General features: G+C 49.0%; 1 protein-coding gene across 1 annotated transcript in view; it reads right to left on the reverse strand.

The window, feature by feature from the left end:
- The window catches only part of si:dkey-100n23.5, a 175613-nt gene that overhangs the window by 59400 nt on the left and 99000 nt on the right, over window positions 1-17213 (reverse strand). The window contains exon 10 of the mRNA XM_061234735.1: window positions 8256-8303. Coding sequence (XP_061090719.1) covers window positions 8256-8303 — 48 coding nt within the window. The remainder of the gene's footprint in view (window positions 1-8255; window positions 8304-17213) is intronic.

Raw genomic sequence — 17213 nt, forward strand, 5'->3', positions numbered from 1 at the left:
AGGTTTGGAGTGAAAACCTACAGGACGGTAGATCTCCAGGAACAGGGTCGGTGACCACTGGCTTAGGTGCTGTGGCGCTGGGAAATGGCCGCCCCCCGGGTGTTTTGACATTATTTGATAAGAATGCTATGCATTGGCGCGCGGCCAAAGCATCGGACCTTGATGCACACGAGGAGCCGAAGATGAGTCCTGCCGGCACACGAGGGAGCACCATAATTGGCCCACCACTCAGGAGGGTGGGGGGGGACTCAGTGGGGGAGGGTGGGGGTTGGGACTCAGTGGGGGAGGGTGGGGGGGGACTCAGTGGGGGAGGATGGGGGGGACTCAGTGGGGGAGGGTGGGGGGGGACTCAGTGGGGGAGGATGGGGGGGACTCAGTGGGGGAGGGTGGGGGCGGACTCAGTGGGGGAGGGTGGGGGCGGACTCAGTGGGGGAGGGTGGAGGGGGGCTCAGTGGGGGAGGCTCGCAGCTCTGAGGGTGGGGGGGACTGAGTGGGGGGGGAGGCGTGGGTGGGGGGGAGGCTCGCCGCTCTGAGGGTGGGGGGGCTCAGTGGGGGAGGGTGGGGGGGAGGCTCGCCGCTCTGAGGGTGGGGGGGGCTCAGTGGGGGGGGAGGCGAGGGTGGGGGGGACTCAGTGAGGGAGGCCGCCTACAAAAGCACCCTGATCTCCTCAGAATCACGGTCCGGGGATCGACACGACGCGGTTTGAAGAAGGCTTGTCGATCTCTTTTCGGCAGCCGGGGGACAGGGTGGTAGTGGTGTTTCCTCAGTGAACAGGGCAAGTGGGAACCAATAAATAAACATGTCACGTCATTTTGGACCATTATCATTACCAAATTGTGAAAATCAGCAATATGATTTATTTTGATTGTATAATATGAACAAAACGTATTGCAGATGTTGCAGACTTCTTTTGAGTGTTTGACCCTCCTGATTCTGTTGGTCCTGTCACACCTCCTGACCAGCTTTGGGTAAACTAAACTGCCAAATTGATTCATTGTAAGAACAGAGGTCTGCATAAGCAGATTTAAGCGTGGACCGATTTAGCCTCTTGGTTGGACCTGTCTCGACAGTTACTCTCTGGCTGCAAATGGCAGCTAAATTGGCAGTGATGCCATTCACTTTTGAACTGATGCTGAGGGTGACACATTTCAACCTGAATGTATGGATGAGGAGCTTATAGAGATTGAGAGGACATGGGCAAACAGAGGGCGAGCTCAACTTGCTGAAGTTGTATCAGCTGAGAGTGAGACCAGGGAAAGGGTAAACAAAAACTGGTGGTGCACCTGTCGCCAGACAACCCTGAGAAGTCGTACTGCCGTAAGTGCATTCAGCAAGAGTAGCTAAGCAACATATATTTCCTTTCGTAAGGCAAGTGGTCCAAAACTAATTAAAAGTTTTTTTATGACAGGCTATGTATTTATGCATGCAAATAAACAAATGACATTTTTTTTGTTTAGATTCTTGATAGTGTATTATTTAAAAAAAAAATAGCTGGCAGGTGTTTTTTTTAACCCCCCATTAAATCAATGTACATTGCTCCAAGGTATCAGTGTGTGAGTGATGTGTGTGTGAGTGAACAGTGTGTGTGCCCTGCCATGGGTCCTGTCTAGGGTGTATGTATAGGAATGCTGGGATAGGCTCCAGCCCCCCTGTGACCATGAGTATGATGGATGGATAGATGACTGTAAATGGTCCATGTTTCAGCACCATACAGAAGAGTCACAGTCTTAATACTTAGGACAGTAATCCTGTAGGTCATAATGTCTGAAGGTCATGGTGTAGGCTCCACTGGCACAGACCAGCCAATATACAGTACTTCAGCGTTAACGTTGGCCTGGGGGGACCGCAGGCGTTAACGTTGGCCTGAGGGGACCGCAGGCGTTAACGTTGGCCTGGAGGGACCGCAGGAGTTAATGTTGGCATGGGGGGACCGCAGGCGTTAACGTTGGCCTGGGGGGACCGCAGGCGTTAATGTTGGCCTGGGGGGACCGCAGGCTTCCCAGGTTCGGGAAGCAATGCGCATTTTCTAGGGAGTGGCTGCCTGGTTGTGTTGCGGTCGGCCTGAAGGTTGTGCATGGTGGGGGCTGGTGGAGGATACGGGTCTTTTTTATGTTGAGTACAAGGAGGCCCAAGAGCATGCAAGCCTTGTCAAAGGCATTCAGAATGCACTGCTGGTCTTAGGCAGAATGTGCTACGATAGGCGTACTAGAGATACATACAAACATACTGGTACATGTATACACACAATCATGTAATGCACTCACTCACAACTCCCTCACCCACTTGCATACACACTCACCCACTTACACACACATGCTCACACACGCACGTGCGCTCACACACACACACGCGCGCGCACACACATTTTATCGGCACTTCTCAGTGAATGGAAAGCCGTTACTCTCGCTGCGGATTTAAACTGATGCTTTTCACAGACGGTAATAAACTGCCTTTTAAAAGCAAAAGAGCTAAAGGGAAAAAGCAACATGGCTGGGGGCCTGCAGTTAGGACTTGTTTCCCCAGGAGAAGATAGAGGAGAGGCTGATGGTTCATTTCTACAGGAGCAGGGAGATCAGCACACAGGCTCATTTTGTCTCAGTTGGCTAATTTCTAAAGGAGCAGAGAGATCAGCACAGAGGCAGTGTTGCTTCATTTTGACAGGAGCAGAGAGATCAGCGCAGAGAGATCAGCACAGAGGCAGTGTTGCCTCATTTTGACAGGAGCAGAGAGATCAGCACAGAGGCAGTGTTGCCTCATTTTGACAGGAGCAGAGAGATCAGCACAGAGGCAGTGCTGCCTCATTCTGACAGGAGCAGAGAGATCAGCACAGAGGCAGTGTTGCCTCATTTTGACAGGAGCAGAGAGATCAGCACGGAGGCAGTGTTGCCTCATTTTGACAGGAGCAGAGAGATCAGCACAGAGGCAGTGTTGCCTCATTTTGACAGGAGCAGAGAGATCAGCACAGAGGCAGTGCTGCCTCATTCTGACAGGAGCAGAGAGATCAGCACAGAGGCAGTGTTGCCTCATTTTGACAGGAGCAGAGAGATCAGCACAGAGGCAGTGTTGCCTCATTTTGACAGGAGCAGAGAGATCAGCACGGAGGCAGTGTTGCCTCATTTTGACAGGAGCAGAGAGATCAGCACAGATAGATCAGCACAGAGGCAGTGTTGCCTCATTTTGACAGAAGCAGAGAGATCAGCACAGAGGCAGTGTTGCCTCATTTTGACAGGAGCAGAGAGATCAGCGCAGAGAGATCAGCACAGAGGCAGTGTTGCCTCATTTTGACAGGAACAGAGAGATCAGCACAAAGGCAGTGTTGCCTCATTTCTACAGGAGCAGAGAGATCAGCGCAGAGAGATCAGCACAGAGGCAGTGTTGCCTCATTTTGACAGGAACAGAGAGATCAGCATAGAGGCAGTGCTGCCTTATTTTGACAGGCGCAGAGAGATCTGCACAGAGGCAGTGTTGCCTCATTTTGACAGGAGCAGAGAGATCAACACAGAGAGATCAGCACAGAGGCAGTGTTGCCTCATTTTGACAGGAGCAGAGAGATCAGCACAGAGGCAGTGTTGCCTCATTTTGACAGGAGCAGAGAGATCAGCGCAGAGAGATCAGCACAGAGGCAGTGTTGCCTCGTTTTGACAGGAGCAGAGAGATCAGCACAGAGAGATCAGCACAGAGGTAGTGTTGCCTCATTTCTACAGGAGCAGAGAGATCAGCACAGGGGCAGTGTTGCCTCATTTTGACAGGAGCAGAGAGATCAGCACACAGGCTAATTTTGTCTCAGTTGGCTAATTTCTAAAGGAGCAGAGAGATCAGCACAGAGGCAGTGTTGCCTCGTTTTGACAGGAGCAGAGAGATCAGCGCAGAGAGATCAGCACAGAGGCAGTGTTGCCTCATTTTGACAGGAGCAGAAAGATCAGCACAGAGGCAGTGTTGCCTCATTTTGACAGGAGCAGAGAGATCAGCACAGAGAGATCAGCACAGAGGCAGTGTTGCCTCATTTCTACAGGAGCAGAGAGATCAGCACAGAGGCAGTGTTGCCTCATTTTGACAGGAGCAGAGAGATCAGCGCAGAGAGATCAGCACAGAGGCAGTGTTGCCTCATTTTGACAGGAGCAGAGAGATCAGCACAGAGGCAGTGTTGCCTCATTTTGACAGGAGCAGAGAGATCAGCACAGATAGATCAGCACAGAGGCAGTGTTGCCTCATTTTGACAGAAGCAGAGAGATCAGCACAGAGGCAGTGTTGCCTCATTTTGACAGGAGCAGAGAGATCAGCACAGATAGATCAGCACAGAGGCAGTGTTGCCTCATTTCTACAGGAGCAGAGAGACCAGCGCAGAGAGATCAGCACAGAGGCAGTGTTGCCTCATTTTGACAGGGGCAGAGAGATCAGCACAGAGGCAGTGTTGCCTCATTTTGACAGGAGCAGAGAGATCAGCACAGATAGATCAGCACAGAGGCAGTGTTGCCTCATTTCTACAGGAGCAGAGAGACCAGCGCAGAGAGATCAGCACAGAGGCAGTGTTGCCTCATTTTGACAGAAGCAGAGAGATCAGCACAGAGGCAGTGTTGCCTCATTTTGACAGGAGCAGAGAGATCAGCACAGATAGATCAGCACAGAGGCAGTGTTGCCTCATTTCTACAGGAGCAGAGAGACCAGCGCAGAGAGATCAGCACAGAGGCAGTGTTGCCTCATTTTGACAGGGGCAGAGAGATCGGCACAGAGGCAGTGTTGCCTCATTTTGACAGGAGCAGAGAGATCAGCACAGAGAGATCAGCAGAGGCTGTTTTGGCAGTAGAGCACTGACCTCTGCAAAAGGCAGCAGCGTAAAAGGATGGGAGTGCATGAGACGGAGGAAAAATATGAGAGGGAGGGAGAGAGAAAAGGAAGAAGGTAGTGAGAAGGAGACACAGAGAGAGAGGGGAGAGTGAGAAGGAAGGAGGGAGGAGGAAAGACAGAGAAGGACGGAGGGAGAGAGGAGCACTCAGGCAGATCCTGTGCACTCCACGCGCAGGAAAGCAATTAGTCCCACCGTGAGTGCTGCACGCGGGGGGGGGGTGGGGGGTGGGGAGGAGTGGGCGGAGGGCAAAATTAAAGTCCGTCATGTATTCAATCAGCCCGTAGAGGACAGGGAGCCGTGCTCGTAATTGCTCGCCTCGTCTTCTCGAGCGAGGAGCAGATGCGCCTCCTCTCGCTCCCTCTCCCCCTTTTTCTCCCACCCCTCTTCCTGCCTGCCAGCAGACGCAGGCGCCCAATTACGAGCCGGCTCCCCTGTCAACCCTCATTACGGGCCCCGCTCCCTACATCGGGCTCCACCCACACGGCTCTTATTTTACCCCTCCGCCCCTCTCCTCCCCTCCCCCCCCCCCCCCCCCCCTCCCCCTCTCCGTGCCCGTCTCAGTTAAAGGTGACGCCGCGCCCGTGCGTCTGAGGTTCGGGGGCTCGCTGACAGACGCTGCTGAGGGAGACGCTACGCGCTCCGCTTTCTTTGCCCAGCGGGGGACTGGGGGGGGGGGGGGGGGTCGAGACAGATAAAAGGGCGAGCGTGTGAGAGCGAGAGCGAGAGGAAGCGTGTGTGTGAGAAAGCATTTCTAGCGGTGTGTGAGAAAGCATTTCTTGCAAAGAGAAAGTGTGTGTCTTGAAGTGTGTGTGTGTGGGTGGATGTGTGTGAGAGATGAAGCGTGTGTGCCAGATAGAGAAATTGTCCATGAGAGTGAGTGTGAGTGAGGGAGAAAGAGAGATAGAGATAGAGAGAAAGCATGTGTGGGAGAGAGAACACGTGTGTGAGCGAGAGAGGAGAGTAAGAGAAAGAGAAACGGGAGTGAGAGAAGGAGAGAGAGAAAGAGAAACAGAGGGGAGTGAGAGAGAGAAACAGAGCGAGGGGGAGAGAGAGAGAGAGAAACAGAGGGGGAGTGAGAGAGAGAAACAGAGCGAGGAGGAGTGAGAGAGTGAGAAAGAGAGAGAGCGCTGGGTTTTTCTTCTCCAGCAGCACGCAGGCTGTGAGCTGCTCCCAGCAGCCCACTCCAAAGCGAAGGGCCTTAAACGAGAGCGGGATTCCACTCTCCGCGGAGCGTGGGGGGGGGGTGAGACTCACAGGGCGGTGACAGCCCGAGACGGGGGCTGTCAGCGAGGAGACGGAGAAGAGCAGGGCGTCAGAGAGGAGACGGAGAAGAGCAGGGCGTCAGAGAGAGGTCACGCCGGGGCACTGACCGCCTGCCGTTTACCCAACACCCCCGCCTGACACGGCCTCCCTCCCGCGGCATCGATCCGCCTCGCTGTCCACGAGCATGTCCGCTAACGTCCGCTAACCCGCTTCGGCTGATATCCTCCTTTCAAAAACAACTCTACCCCTCCTCCCTCCCCAAACCCTGCCGTACCCGCCTCGGGAGCCTGAGCTGAACCACGGTGGTTGGGGCAGCTGGAGTTAAACCTCGCTCCGCAGATGAATCGATCTCTCCTGCCTGCGCTGCGTCTGTAGCGGCCAGGCGCTCAGACGCTGTAATCACAGGTTAAGTAGCCGCACCGTCGGTGGAACAGAAACTGCAGCCAAAAGGTGCATCCTGTTTTTTTCCACTTTAAGTCTGTGTAATAACCTGCACATTAAATCCCTTTTCTTTTGCAAATGGGGTTTCACGCTCGGGACACAATATTTCAATTTAATCTTCATAAATGAAATGTCCAGCGACTAAAGGACCAACGGGAGGAGTGGGAGACTAGTGACGGGGAGTGGCCTGGGTGATCGAGACGAGTGAGGGGGTGGGGCCAGACGGACAGAGGACCAATGAAGGCGACAGGACTGTGTGACGGACGAAGCGAAAGGCCAGTGGCCAGACTCCCACACAGTGCCCTACACCTGTTCCCTTCAAAGGCACAGCAGTTGTGTGGACACCGGCCAGATGTCCCTCAGAACACATGAAAGGCCAAAGATTGGATCCACACATCAAACGGTCTACCTTCCCCATCAACCACACCCAACTCGCTCTGAATATACACCATCTCTCTCTCTCTCACACACACACACACACACCACACATACCCGCACACGGCTACAGAAACATACCGCACATACGGACATACGTACATAAACAATCACCACACATATGAAAAAATTATTGTACACACACACAGCACATGCGTGCATATACACACACACACACACAAACACACACACGCGAGTATAGATACACACACCCTCCCCAGTGGACACTCTTCGCCCCTCAACCCACTGACCCAGGGGCATCATGGGTATTAACGCTCTAGTCATTCAGCAGACGCTTGTAATCCAAAGCGGTTTACAAAGTTCCTCAACAAGTGAAAAGTATCAAATCCATAAATAGCAAAACATGCATGTCGAGCAGTCATAAACAAAAACAATAGTGATATTAAGTGCAGTTCTTTTTAAGGGTACAAAAGAGGGTTATAAGGGGGGCGGTACAGTCTGAAAAGGTATGGATGATATTAGGAGGGATTCTGCTGTTCAGACAGTGGTGGAATGACCTGCCTGCCGCTGAGGAACCAGAACAGAGAAGATGTTGAACGTGCAAATGTCCTGCTACTCGTAATGAGGGGACCACAAGGCCACCAGAGCTGGCAGACCAGAGTGGTCTTGCTGTGGTGTAGGGAGCGATTGGAGACTGGATGGATGGTGGGGCAGTCCCCTTAGCAGCCAGGAATGCCAACACTACCACCTTGAAACGGATGTGTGCAGCCATAGGCAGCCAGTGGAGGGTGATGGGAGTATCTCTCCTGTCTGGATGGCATGACTGATCTCACAAGGACCTCACAATTCTCTGTCTGTCAGTCACTTCTCAATCGGCCGATCAACTACAATAGAGTACACTTCACACCCATGCTAACTTTCCCCCGGTTTGGGACACAAACTGGGCTCCATTGAGAGTGGCAGGCGAGGGCAGGTTCACCAGCTTTCCTGTGCGGCCGCAGAGAGAAAGGCCAGGCCGGTGACAGACTGCCCCGGGCTGGCGCACCGTTATGGTGCTGGCTATGAGGAAGTGTGCAAAGAGGTGGCAGAAAACAGATGTGTTTTTGTTTGGTTTAAAAGCACTGAGGCCGGAGGGTGGGGGTGGGGGTGGGGGGTGGGGGGGGGGAGGGGTGTTTGGAAGTGTATTGAATTTCCTGTGTGAATCATCAGGGCTTAGTTATGGCATGTGAACCCAATGGCTGTCATGCTGCCCTCGACCCGGGAACCACCTCTGCACCCCCCACCAGAAATGGAACAATCCAGTTCTTACCTTCCTCCTCTCCCTCTCAGGGTTGAATGTTCCAAACCAGGACTGCATCTGAGAGGGAAACACAACATATTTTGGTTATCCAAGCTACTTCCCTTGGCTTAGAGCAGACATATAAAAACTAATAACAAACGATGACAAAAAACAGGAAAACCATAAATGCTCCAGAATGAACACATAATTGTATTCAACGGGTTTATGAACAGCTGGTTAATATAATTACTGCAAGTAACAGTGCAAACTAGAAGCATGAGAAATTACTACAATGTCAGCACAATCACCAATATTCGCCTGCAAATATTATTGGTTTAAATATCGTTTCAGGCAGGTTTTTTCTTTCTTTTTTTCCATCGAGGCTTTTCAAAGCAAGTAATAATGGGTAACATAACATTTCAACAAATGGTGACCGGTTTATTCATTGTAGGCTACTAAAGTAGAACTGCGGCGTTTTTCGCATATGGTTATATGCTGCAAGGCATGTCGCCGCATTGTTTTTAATATAAATGCAAAGCTATTAATTAAAATAATTCATGAATATTAGCTTATACACAGCCATCTTTGAAGTCATGTGCCCCTATATTTGCTGATTAGGAAAGAAGTCATTAATGTTAGTCAAGCTAATTTGAAACTTTAAAGAAACGGAAATGTTAATGTCAAACGTACGAATTACTAAAAATAACAAGCATGTTTATGTATTAATCGCGTTGTTTAATAAACACATCCACACAAAATACTGTGTTTTGCATCGTGTAGGCAACCGCCCAACATCTGACAAAATCGTGATATGATTTTTGGACATCGCCCACTCTTATACGAGAGTAAACAGACTTCTCTAAAATTGCTATTTGTGCAAGATCACTGCAACCCCCTCAGGACGACCTGTGAATATCGCGCGTCAATCAGGACGGACTCGGAGAGTGGGACGCGCAAGGAGCATACGCCTCGCCTTTCACAAGCAGCCCAGGTTTATTAGCCACGATGCAGCACTGAAAGGACACGCTTTGTTTTCTTTGGACAATATCCAGCCCTCGTTCGTGTGCACAAAGACGAGGTGAACACAAACCTCGCGGCCAATTCGAGGCAAAATGTTTTATTAGAGGGGCCGTTTTAAACAGATCCAAAAGCAAGTGAGCAAGACAGACAAAAGCAAGCCTTCCATTTCTCACATCGCCTTCCTCAGCAGTTTAAATTAGAGCCGGAGGTTCGACCTATTTCGATGTTCGCGAGAGACGACAAAAGCCTCGCGATTGCGATTATCTCAATAGCCTACCTCATCGCGGTTAGTTTGATTCCGAGTCCTTTGTATACCTTCAGAAAGAAAATATATTAGCTGTCTGTTTATAATCTGTATGTTTCTTATGCCTTTATCTGTATATTATGAATGTAAAATCGCTCAAATATTTAAAACTAATTTTCAGTCATGCATAAGCAGAATACTCGTTTTGGAAACTAGCATCTCCTGAGTGCTATTGACCGTGGAAAAAATAAGAAAATGAAACTTTTTTTCCCCGGCGCAGTCGATAGCACTACGAAGACGGAAATTGCCGAAATGTATGTGTATGTTTGTTTCTGATACAAACACATCCAACATATTTTAGCGGGTGCTGTTTTTTCCCATTGATTTGTACATTCAGCGATAATTTCCTCAAGATACGACTACAATTTCCTTAATCTTCACTGTGCAGAATCACACCCAAGGCTACATTAAACTCTCATGATGAGAAACTCAAGTTTTAGAGGTACCTCTTGTCTGGCTGCAAAACCAACACTTTTTTCGTGGTGCAGAAAATGCATCCACCCAATACTGTTGTGCCTGTTCTGTAAGTTACATATTTTCTAGTGACTACTGTACAACAACAATAATGACTATCAGCATCAGACAGAAAAAAAGGGCGCTGAAACGTAGAAATAAAGACACGACTACAGGTAGCCTAACTATTAAGCAAGTACGGCAAAGAAAGACAAGGAAAGAAACAACAAAGGTTAAATAGGAGATTTTAAAAGGAAAACAGACGTAACATAGAAAGATAATTGCAATACAAGCAAGCCTAGTGAACACAGAGAGCCAGAATCGGTCCGTAACTGTGACATTTTTTCAAGCACCACGGTGTCGGCAACACAGCAAATATATCATATTCAACCAAGGTGCAGAAAATTCCCTTCTCCTCACTGACTTCTCCATCGAATAGAAAGTACATTGATGTCAGATCGGAGTTGACCCCGCAGGCGGGTCAGTATAAGGTGACACTTTGGATTAGGGCTCAGTACGTCAGACCGCGCAGTAAAACGAGCGGAGAAAGTTCCGCTGCCGTTGGAAAGCGCGACTGAGCGACCCCTCGCCGTGCGAGTCTTTAATGAGCTCCGCAGAGCGTTAAGAAGCGAGACCCCCCCAGCAGAGCACAGTAATTTAATTACGCAATCTGTAATCAGCGGGAGCCGCCAGAGTGGCCGCTGCGATTCTCTTCGCGCAATCACACACTCCTCCTTTCACCTCCTCCTAGCGACGCCTCCGACGCTGGCTATCCAGGCGCTTCCAGATTTAGTAAATTTCTGTCCACATGTGGCTGTTGCGGTGGGCTACGAACTAACTATCCTCCAAACTATCTTTTGTGGTTTTCAAAATATGTTCGTTGGAAGGATCCCCCCCCCACACACACAAACTGACGTTGTTGATATGACAACTATTGCGCAAAGTAAACGAAGTAAACTGAATTTGTATTGTGTCAAATCGAAGGAGCGATAACGGAAGAAAAAAACCCCACTAACGACAAACGCACTCTGATTGGGCAAAAGAAGTAGATGCGAAAAATACCTTACTCTCTCCCCAGGAGAGTGAAACCACATCAGCATGACTCTGACCTCCTCACCTCTACTGGGAAGAGAGAATGGAGAGAAAGAACACTAGAAAAAGAAAGAGGATCAACACACACACAGCGATCTGAACAGGAGAGCTCGGTATCGGATAGGATGGTACCAGATGCACTGTGTACTGACGGGACCAAGCTGAGGTGGATACAAAAGAAACTGCAATGAAGTCAAAGTTTTCCTTCTGTTTTTTCCTAGAGGGGGCAGTCAGAACCGATCATACAGAACCCCTCCCAGGACTACAGAAACCCCCTTCCCCACATGAAAGCAGCGTCACCACCCGTTGCATTGTTCTTCCAAACACACTTGTAATATCTAGCCAGAGGGACCAGGAGAACAGATCTTGGCTGCCTTGATTGTACTGACCCTGTTAACCTGCATGTAGGAAATCCTGCGCTGGCAGCTATTAGCAGCAGAATTAGCTTGAAAATTACCCGAAGCAACAGGATGGCAAAAAAGCATCCATCTAATAAATCAACAGACTGACGTTACATTTTCCATAAACCCTCGATGTTGCTGATACTTAACAATAATTATCTGAGGTGTGGCTCTTTTGAAAACAAAACTCAGTTATAAGTAATAAGAAAAACACAAACAGTTATGAGCAGTAATTAATTAGAAAATGGACACCAACTAACTGAAATACATTTATAGAAGAACCACAGGTGTTTATAACGGGCACCAGCGATGGAGTGGTATGTAAGCGCTGAACGAGGCCAGAAAGGCTGGGGAGGGTTGTGGAGGCAGCCGTGCCGCCGCGCGGACAGACTCTATCTGCACAGGAAATGGGGCTTTCAGGCCATTATGCACTGTATCTGTACTAATCTACTATTTCACAATCAGCTCACGCTGCCACAGAGCCTAATGCCCCACGGAGAGGGGTTCAGCACAGCCCACTGGCCACGACGCACGCCACCTCCGCTGCTCCTCCTGGTGAAGCACTGCTTGTGTGTGTGTGTGTGTGAGTGTGTGTGTGTGCATGTGAGTGTGTGTGAGTGAAAGAGTGTGTGTGTGAGTGAGTGTATGAGAGAGTGTGTACATGTGTGTGTAAGAAAGAGTGTGTGTAAGTGTGTGCATGTGAGTGTGTGTGAGTGAGAGAGTGAGTGTGTGAGAGTGTGCATGTGTGTGACTGAGTATGTGCACACGTGTGTGTGAGAGTGTGTGTTTGTGTGAGAGTGTGCACGCTTGTGTGTGTGTGAGTGCGTGTGCATGGCCACACGTGTGTGTGTCTGAGTGTGTGTGTGAGACAGAGAGACAGTGAGTGTGTGTGTGTTTATAGATTTTAGCGCAGCACTCAGTCCAAACACAGGCTTCTGATGAGAGCCAGGCAGTCGGCTGGAGGAGAACTCGCAAGATCTGAGCCAGCAAGCTCCACGAGGGAGAGAGTGGAGACTCCAGCGCACACACGCGCACACACACAGGGCGTCATTTATCAAAATTTCCGTGAGACAATTTGTAAAGGAATGCGTAATCGGACCCAAACTAACACATTTTGCAGGATTTAAGACAACACATTCTTTGTATCCTCGTGCGTATGTTGATAAATACCAATCAGTCGTAAATGAAAAGCGCATTCACAGAACTTGTGATTAGCCTAAATTGACGCCCCTAAAATTCCACATAAGGAGCTTGGAATTTCATTGCAGGCAATTTAAAGCCGGGAAAAGATTAACTTTGAAAGTGCCGTTAATGGAATTATGAGCCAAAAACATATCTTATTCAGTAGCGTAAGCAGTGGAGTGTCAGGGCCAGGAAAGACTAAAGCCTAGCAGGATATAGCTGTTGTTGTAAACTCGGTTCCAATTTCCATTTACTACAGGTAAAACGAAAATGGTTCGACAATAAAGAAAGTCCTAGTCCACAAAGGAAGCACATCAGCCACAGGGGAAGGTCAGAGTTTGGCCCAGTTGTGTACACTGAATGAACACATTGGCAAACTTATAGGAGAGACGTCGCTGTCTGGAATCACAGGTGACAGACTCACATAGGCAGGTCAGAACAAACTTGTGAGCCTCAGCAATCAAACCGGCCCGGTCTTCTTCCTTCAGCCAAATCTTCTAATAAAGCGAGGTCAGCCATAGCAATGAAGGCCAAAGCCATGAATCCTGTGCCCTACTTATAGCAGACTTTCTTAATGTAGTTTATGGAATGTATATTAAATTAAGCATGAATTAAACAGGATTACACAAATTAAGCAAAACCTCTTTGTAATAGTGATTTTTTATTTAATAATTATAACAAATCTAATATTAAATTGACTTATAATTAATTCAAATACATTTGATACTCTTATCTAAATTTTTATTAAAACCTGAATAGAAAAACATAAAAAACAGGTTTACAATCATGTTCTGAATTATACAAAATACGAACAGTTTAGTGCCCTTGTTAAATACATTCCTAACATGACTGAATCATGATACAAAATGATGATAATACATACAAAAGATACCAAAACAAGATGCTAAACAATCCCCGGACTTAAAAATGACCACAGATATGACTCGACATCTCTGTGACCCATTTTCAATCAAAAAACAACACAATGAGCTTCACAAAGCTGGCATATATGGCTGGGCTGCCATTCGGAAACCACCTGCATCCAAGGCTAATGCACAAAGACACATAACCTGGTGTAGGGAGCACAAACATGGCACCTCTGAGCAATAGTACGGTCTGATGAGTCATACTTATTCCTATACCTGGAAGGAAGCCTTCAAACCCACAATGTCTGGTACCAACTCAAATGTGGTGGGTCTGTAACAACATGGGCCTTGGGTCTGACGATTGCTCTGCATACTCATATAATGGTAAATTGGCATTTATTTAGCGCCTTTATCCAAAGCGCTGTACAATTGATGCTTCTCATTCACCCATTCATGCACACACTCACACACCCAACGGCGATTGGCTGCCATGCAAGGCGCCGACCAGCTCGTCAGGAGGTTAGGTGTCTTGCTCAGCGACACTTCGACACACCCAGGGCGGGATCGAACCGGCAACCCTCCAGCTGCCAGATGACTGCCTTATGGTGCAAACACTGTTCACCCATGATGTCTTCAATTATCAAAGATGTCAACCACACTGCTAAACAAATTCAAGGGCAGTTCCACAACCACCAAGATGAAGACAAAGACCTTCCAAGATGGTCTCCACGACCATCTTAACACCACTGAGCCTTTATGGGAAGCTCTGATGTGCAAAGTAGATTTCCACTTCCTGCATCCCTGAAATACTGGAAGCTTTGACGAATATCCCGCTACACATAGTTTAGAACAAGTATACCAAGAAGTACTGAAGCAGTTCTGAAGGCAAAGGGTGGCCCTACTTCTGATTAGTTACTTGATATTCATATATTGTTAGGGGTTTCCATTACTTTGTCCAACCCCTGTAAACTCTTGTACAAATCCACCCATACATTAAGCCAACTCTGAATCTAGCTATCTCTTTTTTTTATCTCACACAGCATATTAAATTCCTTATCCACCCACATGCCCATTTGTCAATACATCCATAAACACTAAAACAGATACTGTTTCTGTTCCCTTGGTTTCTAAAACACAACATGTTTTGTTCTCTCTCTCTCTCTCTTTAACGCACGCACGCACGCACGCACGCACGCACACACACGCACACACACACTTTCTTGCTCCTTTCCTAGCACGCAAGAGTTTTCCACACCTTGCGCTCTGGCACCAGTCTCTCCCGACGCCAGGCTAATTTTACATGCAGATGAAAGCCTTGTTGTGCTGCGGCGGAGCCGTTAATCTCCCGTCTCTGCGCAGCCAGCTCTGCTCCCGGACATTATTAACACCCGGGCTGCTCCATCCTGGGAGCTCTCCGGCCGGCCGGCCCTCTGCGCTCGGCTAATTGGGGCTGCCTGCCGAGCGCGTGCTTCATTAGTCACGAGCAGCGCAGGACTGAGGCTCAGAGCCGCTCTCTCCCCCCCGCCTCTCTCTCTTTCACTCCTCTCTCTCCCCCCCGCCTCTCTCTTTCACTCCTCTCTCTCTCTCCCCCCCACCTCTCTCTCTTTCACTCCTCTCTCTCCCCCCCGCCTCTCTCTTTCACTCCTCTCTCTCTCTCTCCCCCACCTCTCTCTCTTTCATTCCTCTCTCTCCCCCTGCCTCTCTCTCTTTCACTCCTCTCTCTCCCCCCCGCCTCCCTCTTTCACTCCTCTCTCTCTCTCTCCCCCACCTCTCTCTCCCCCCCGCCTCGCTCTTTCACTCCTCTCTCTCTCTCTCCCCCTCTCTCTCTTTCATTCCTCTCTCCCCCCCGCCTCTCTCTTTCACTCCTCTCTCTCCCCCCCACCTCTCTCTTTCACTCCTCTCTCTCTTTCACTCCTCTCTCTCTCCCCATCTCTCTCTCTTTCACTCCCTCTCTCTCCACCTCTCTCTATTTCACACCTCTCTCCCCCACCTATCTTTCACTCCTCTCTCTCTCACTCCTCTCACTCTTTCACTCCTCTCTCCCCCACCTCTCTTTCACTCCCTCTCCCACACACTCCCCCACCTCTCTTTCACTCCTCTCTCTCTCCTCTCTTTCACTCCTCTCTTTCACTCCCACCTCTCTCTTTCACACCTCTCTCTCTCACTCCTCTCTCTCTCCCCCACCTCTCTCTCTCCCCCCACCTCTCTCTCTTTCACTCCTCTCTCTCACTCCTCTCTTTCACTTCCCCGTCTCTTTCATTCCTCTTTTTCATTCATCTCTCTTTCACTCCTCTCTCTCTCTCTACTCTCTTTCACTTCCCCGTCTCTTTCATTCCTCTTTTTCATTCATCTCTCTTTCACTCCCCCGTCCCTCTCTTCTTCATTCATCTCTCTTTCACTCCTCTCTCGCTCTCGCATTCCTCTTTCAATCCTCTCTTTCACTCCCCAACTCTTTCACTTGCTCTCACTCCCCATCTCTCTTTCACTCCCTATCTCTCTCATTCTCACTCCCCCTTTTCTTTCCCTCACTACCTCCTCTCTCTCTCTCCCCCTCACGCCCTCTGTGGCCATCTCTCTTGCACTCTGTCACATTCACTTTCTCCCACTGTCACCTTCTCCTTTCACTCCCCTTCTCCCTCTTTCACTCCTTTCTCTCACTCTGCCCTCCTCCAGCAGTCTCAGAGGAACAGCCTCTACACCATTATCAGTACTCGAGAGAATCAGTGGGATATGTTCCAGAGCAGGATGGAGTTAGACATCATTTCTCCCGCCCTAAAACAGCATTAACGTTAGCGTCCATGCTGACCCGCGATCCAACGTGTCCGCGAGACATAATTAAGCTAAACTACACCGCCCTATCAGTGACCGTAAATCAGAGTTACATCCTGCGAAATGTACTCAAACAAGGAAGACCGCACGGATGATGAACATGGGAGAAAATGTTACGTTTAATGTTTTGTGGGTGCTATTCTGCTCTGCTTTAAATCACTAATTCAGACCCCGTCCACATATGGAATGAATACAGCATCCCACCGAAAGCACAAACATCTACAGAATGACGCATTTCGCAGCAATACTCTACTACTGTTCAAACTTCGTAAAAAGACGGCCTTCACTGCAGTACGTTCTTGGCACAATTTGACCTTCATCAGAGCATTAAGTTGACGGCCAATTTTTAAATGAAAGCAGTTTTTTACAAATCACTGAAAACAATTTCACAATACAATATGATGAAGCAGTCATTTCTGAAAGACAGGCAAATGTATTCATATTGAAAATCATTTTTCAATTGATTAAAATGAGCATAACAAGGTTTATCAACACAGCTCTGATAAAAATAAAAAAAAATGGCTTGTAGATTTCTTTGTAGATCAGAGCTGAGATACTGAAAACGGAATATTATTGTGCTGCCTCTCCAAGGAAGACGAGCCCTCACAGTCATCGGAAGCCTGGGGCTCACCCGGGATCTACAGTGAAGCCCGGCAGGATCCCATCCAATCACATATTCTTTGTGGAATCCTGTCCAATCATGTGTGTAGCAGGACACTGAAGTGATTCCAAGGACGGAGGTGGCCCTAGAGGTCAGAACAGGGAGCGCTGGGATCTATGGACAGATGACCTGTGCTTCTGTGAGGCGCGTCTGACAACCAACCGGGACGGGGCGGCTGTA

This window comes from Conger conger, chromosome 3 (assembly GCF_963514075.1).
Source record: "Conger conger chromosome 3, fConCon1.1, whole genome shotgun sequence".
Taxonomy (NCBI): Eukaryota; Metazoa; Chordata; class Actinopteri; order Anguilliformes; family Congridae; genus Conger; species Conger conger.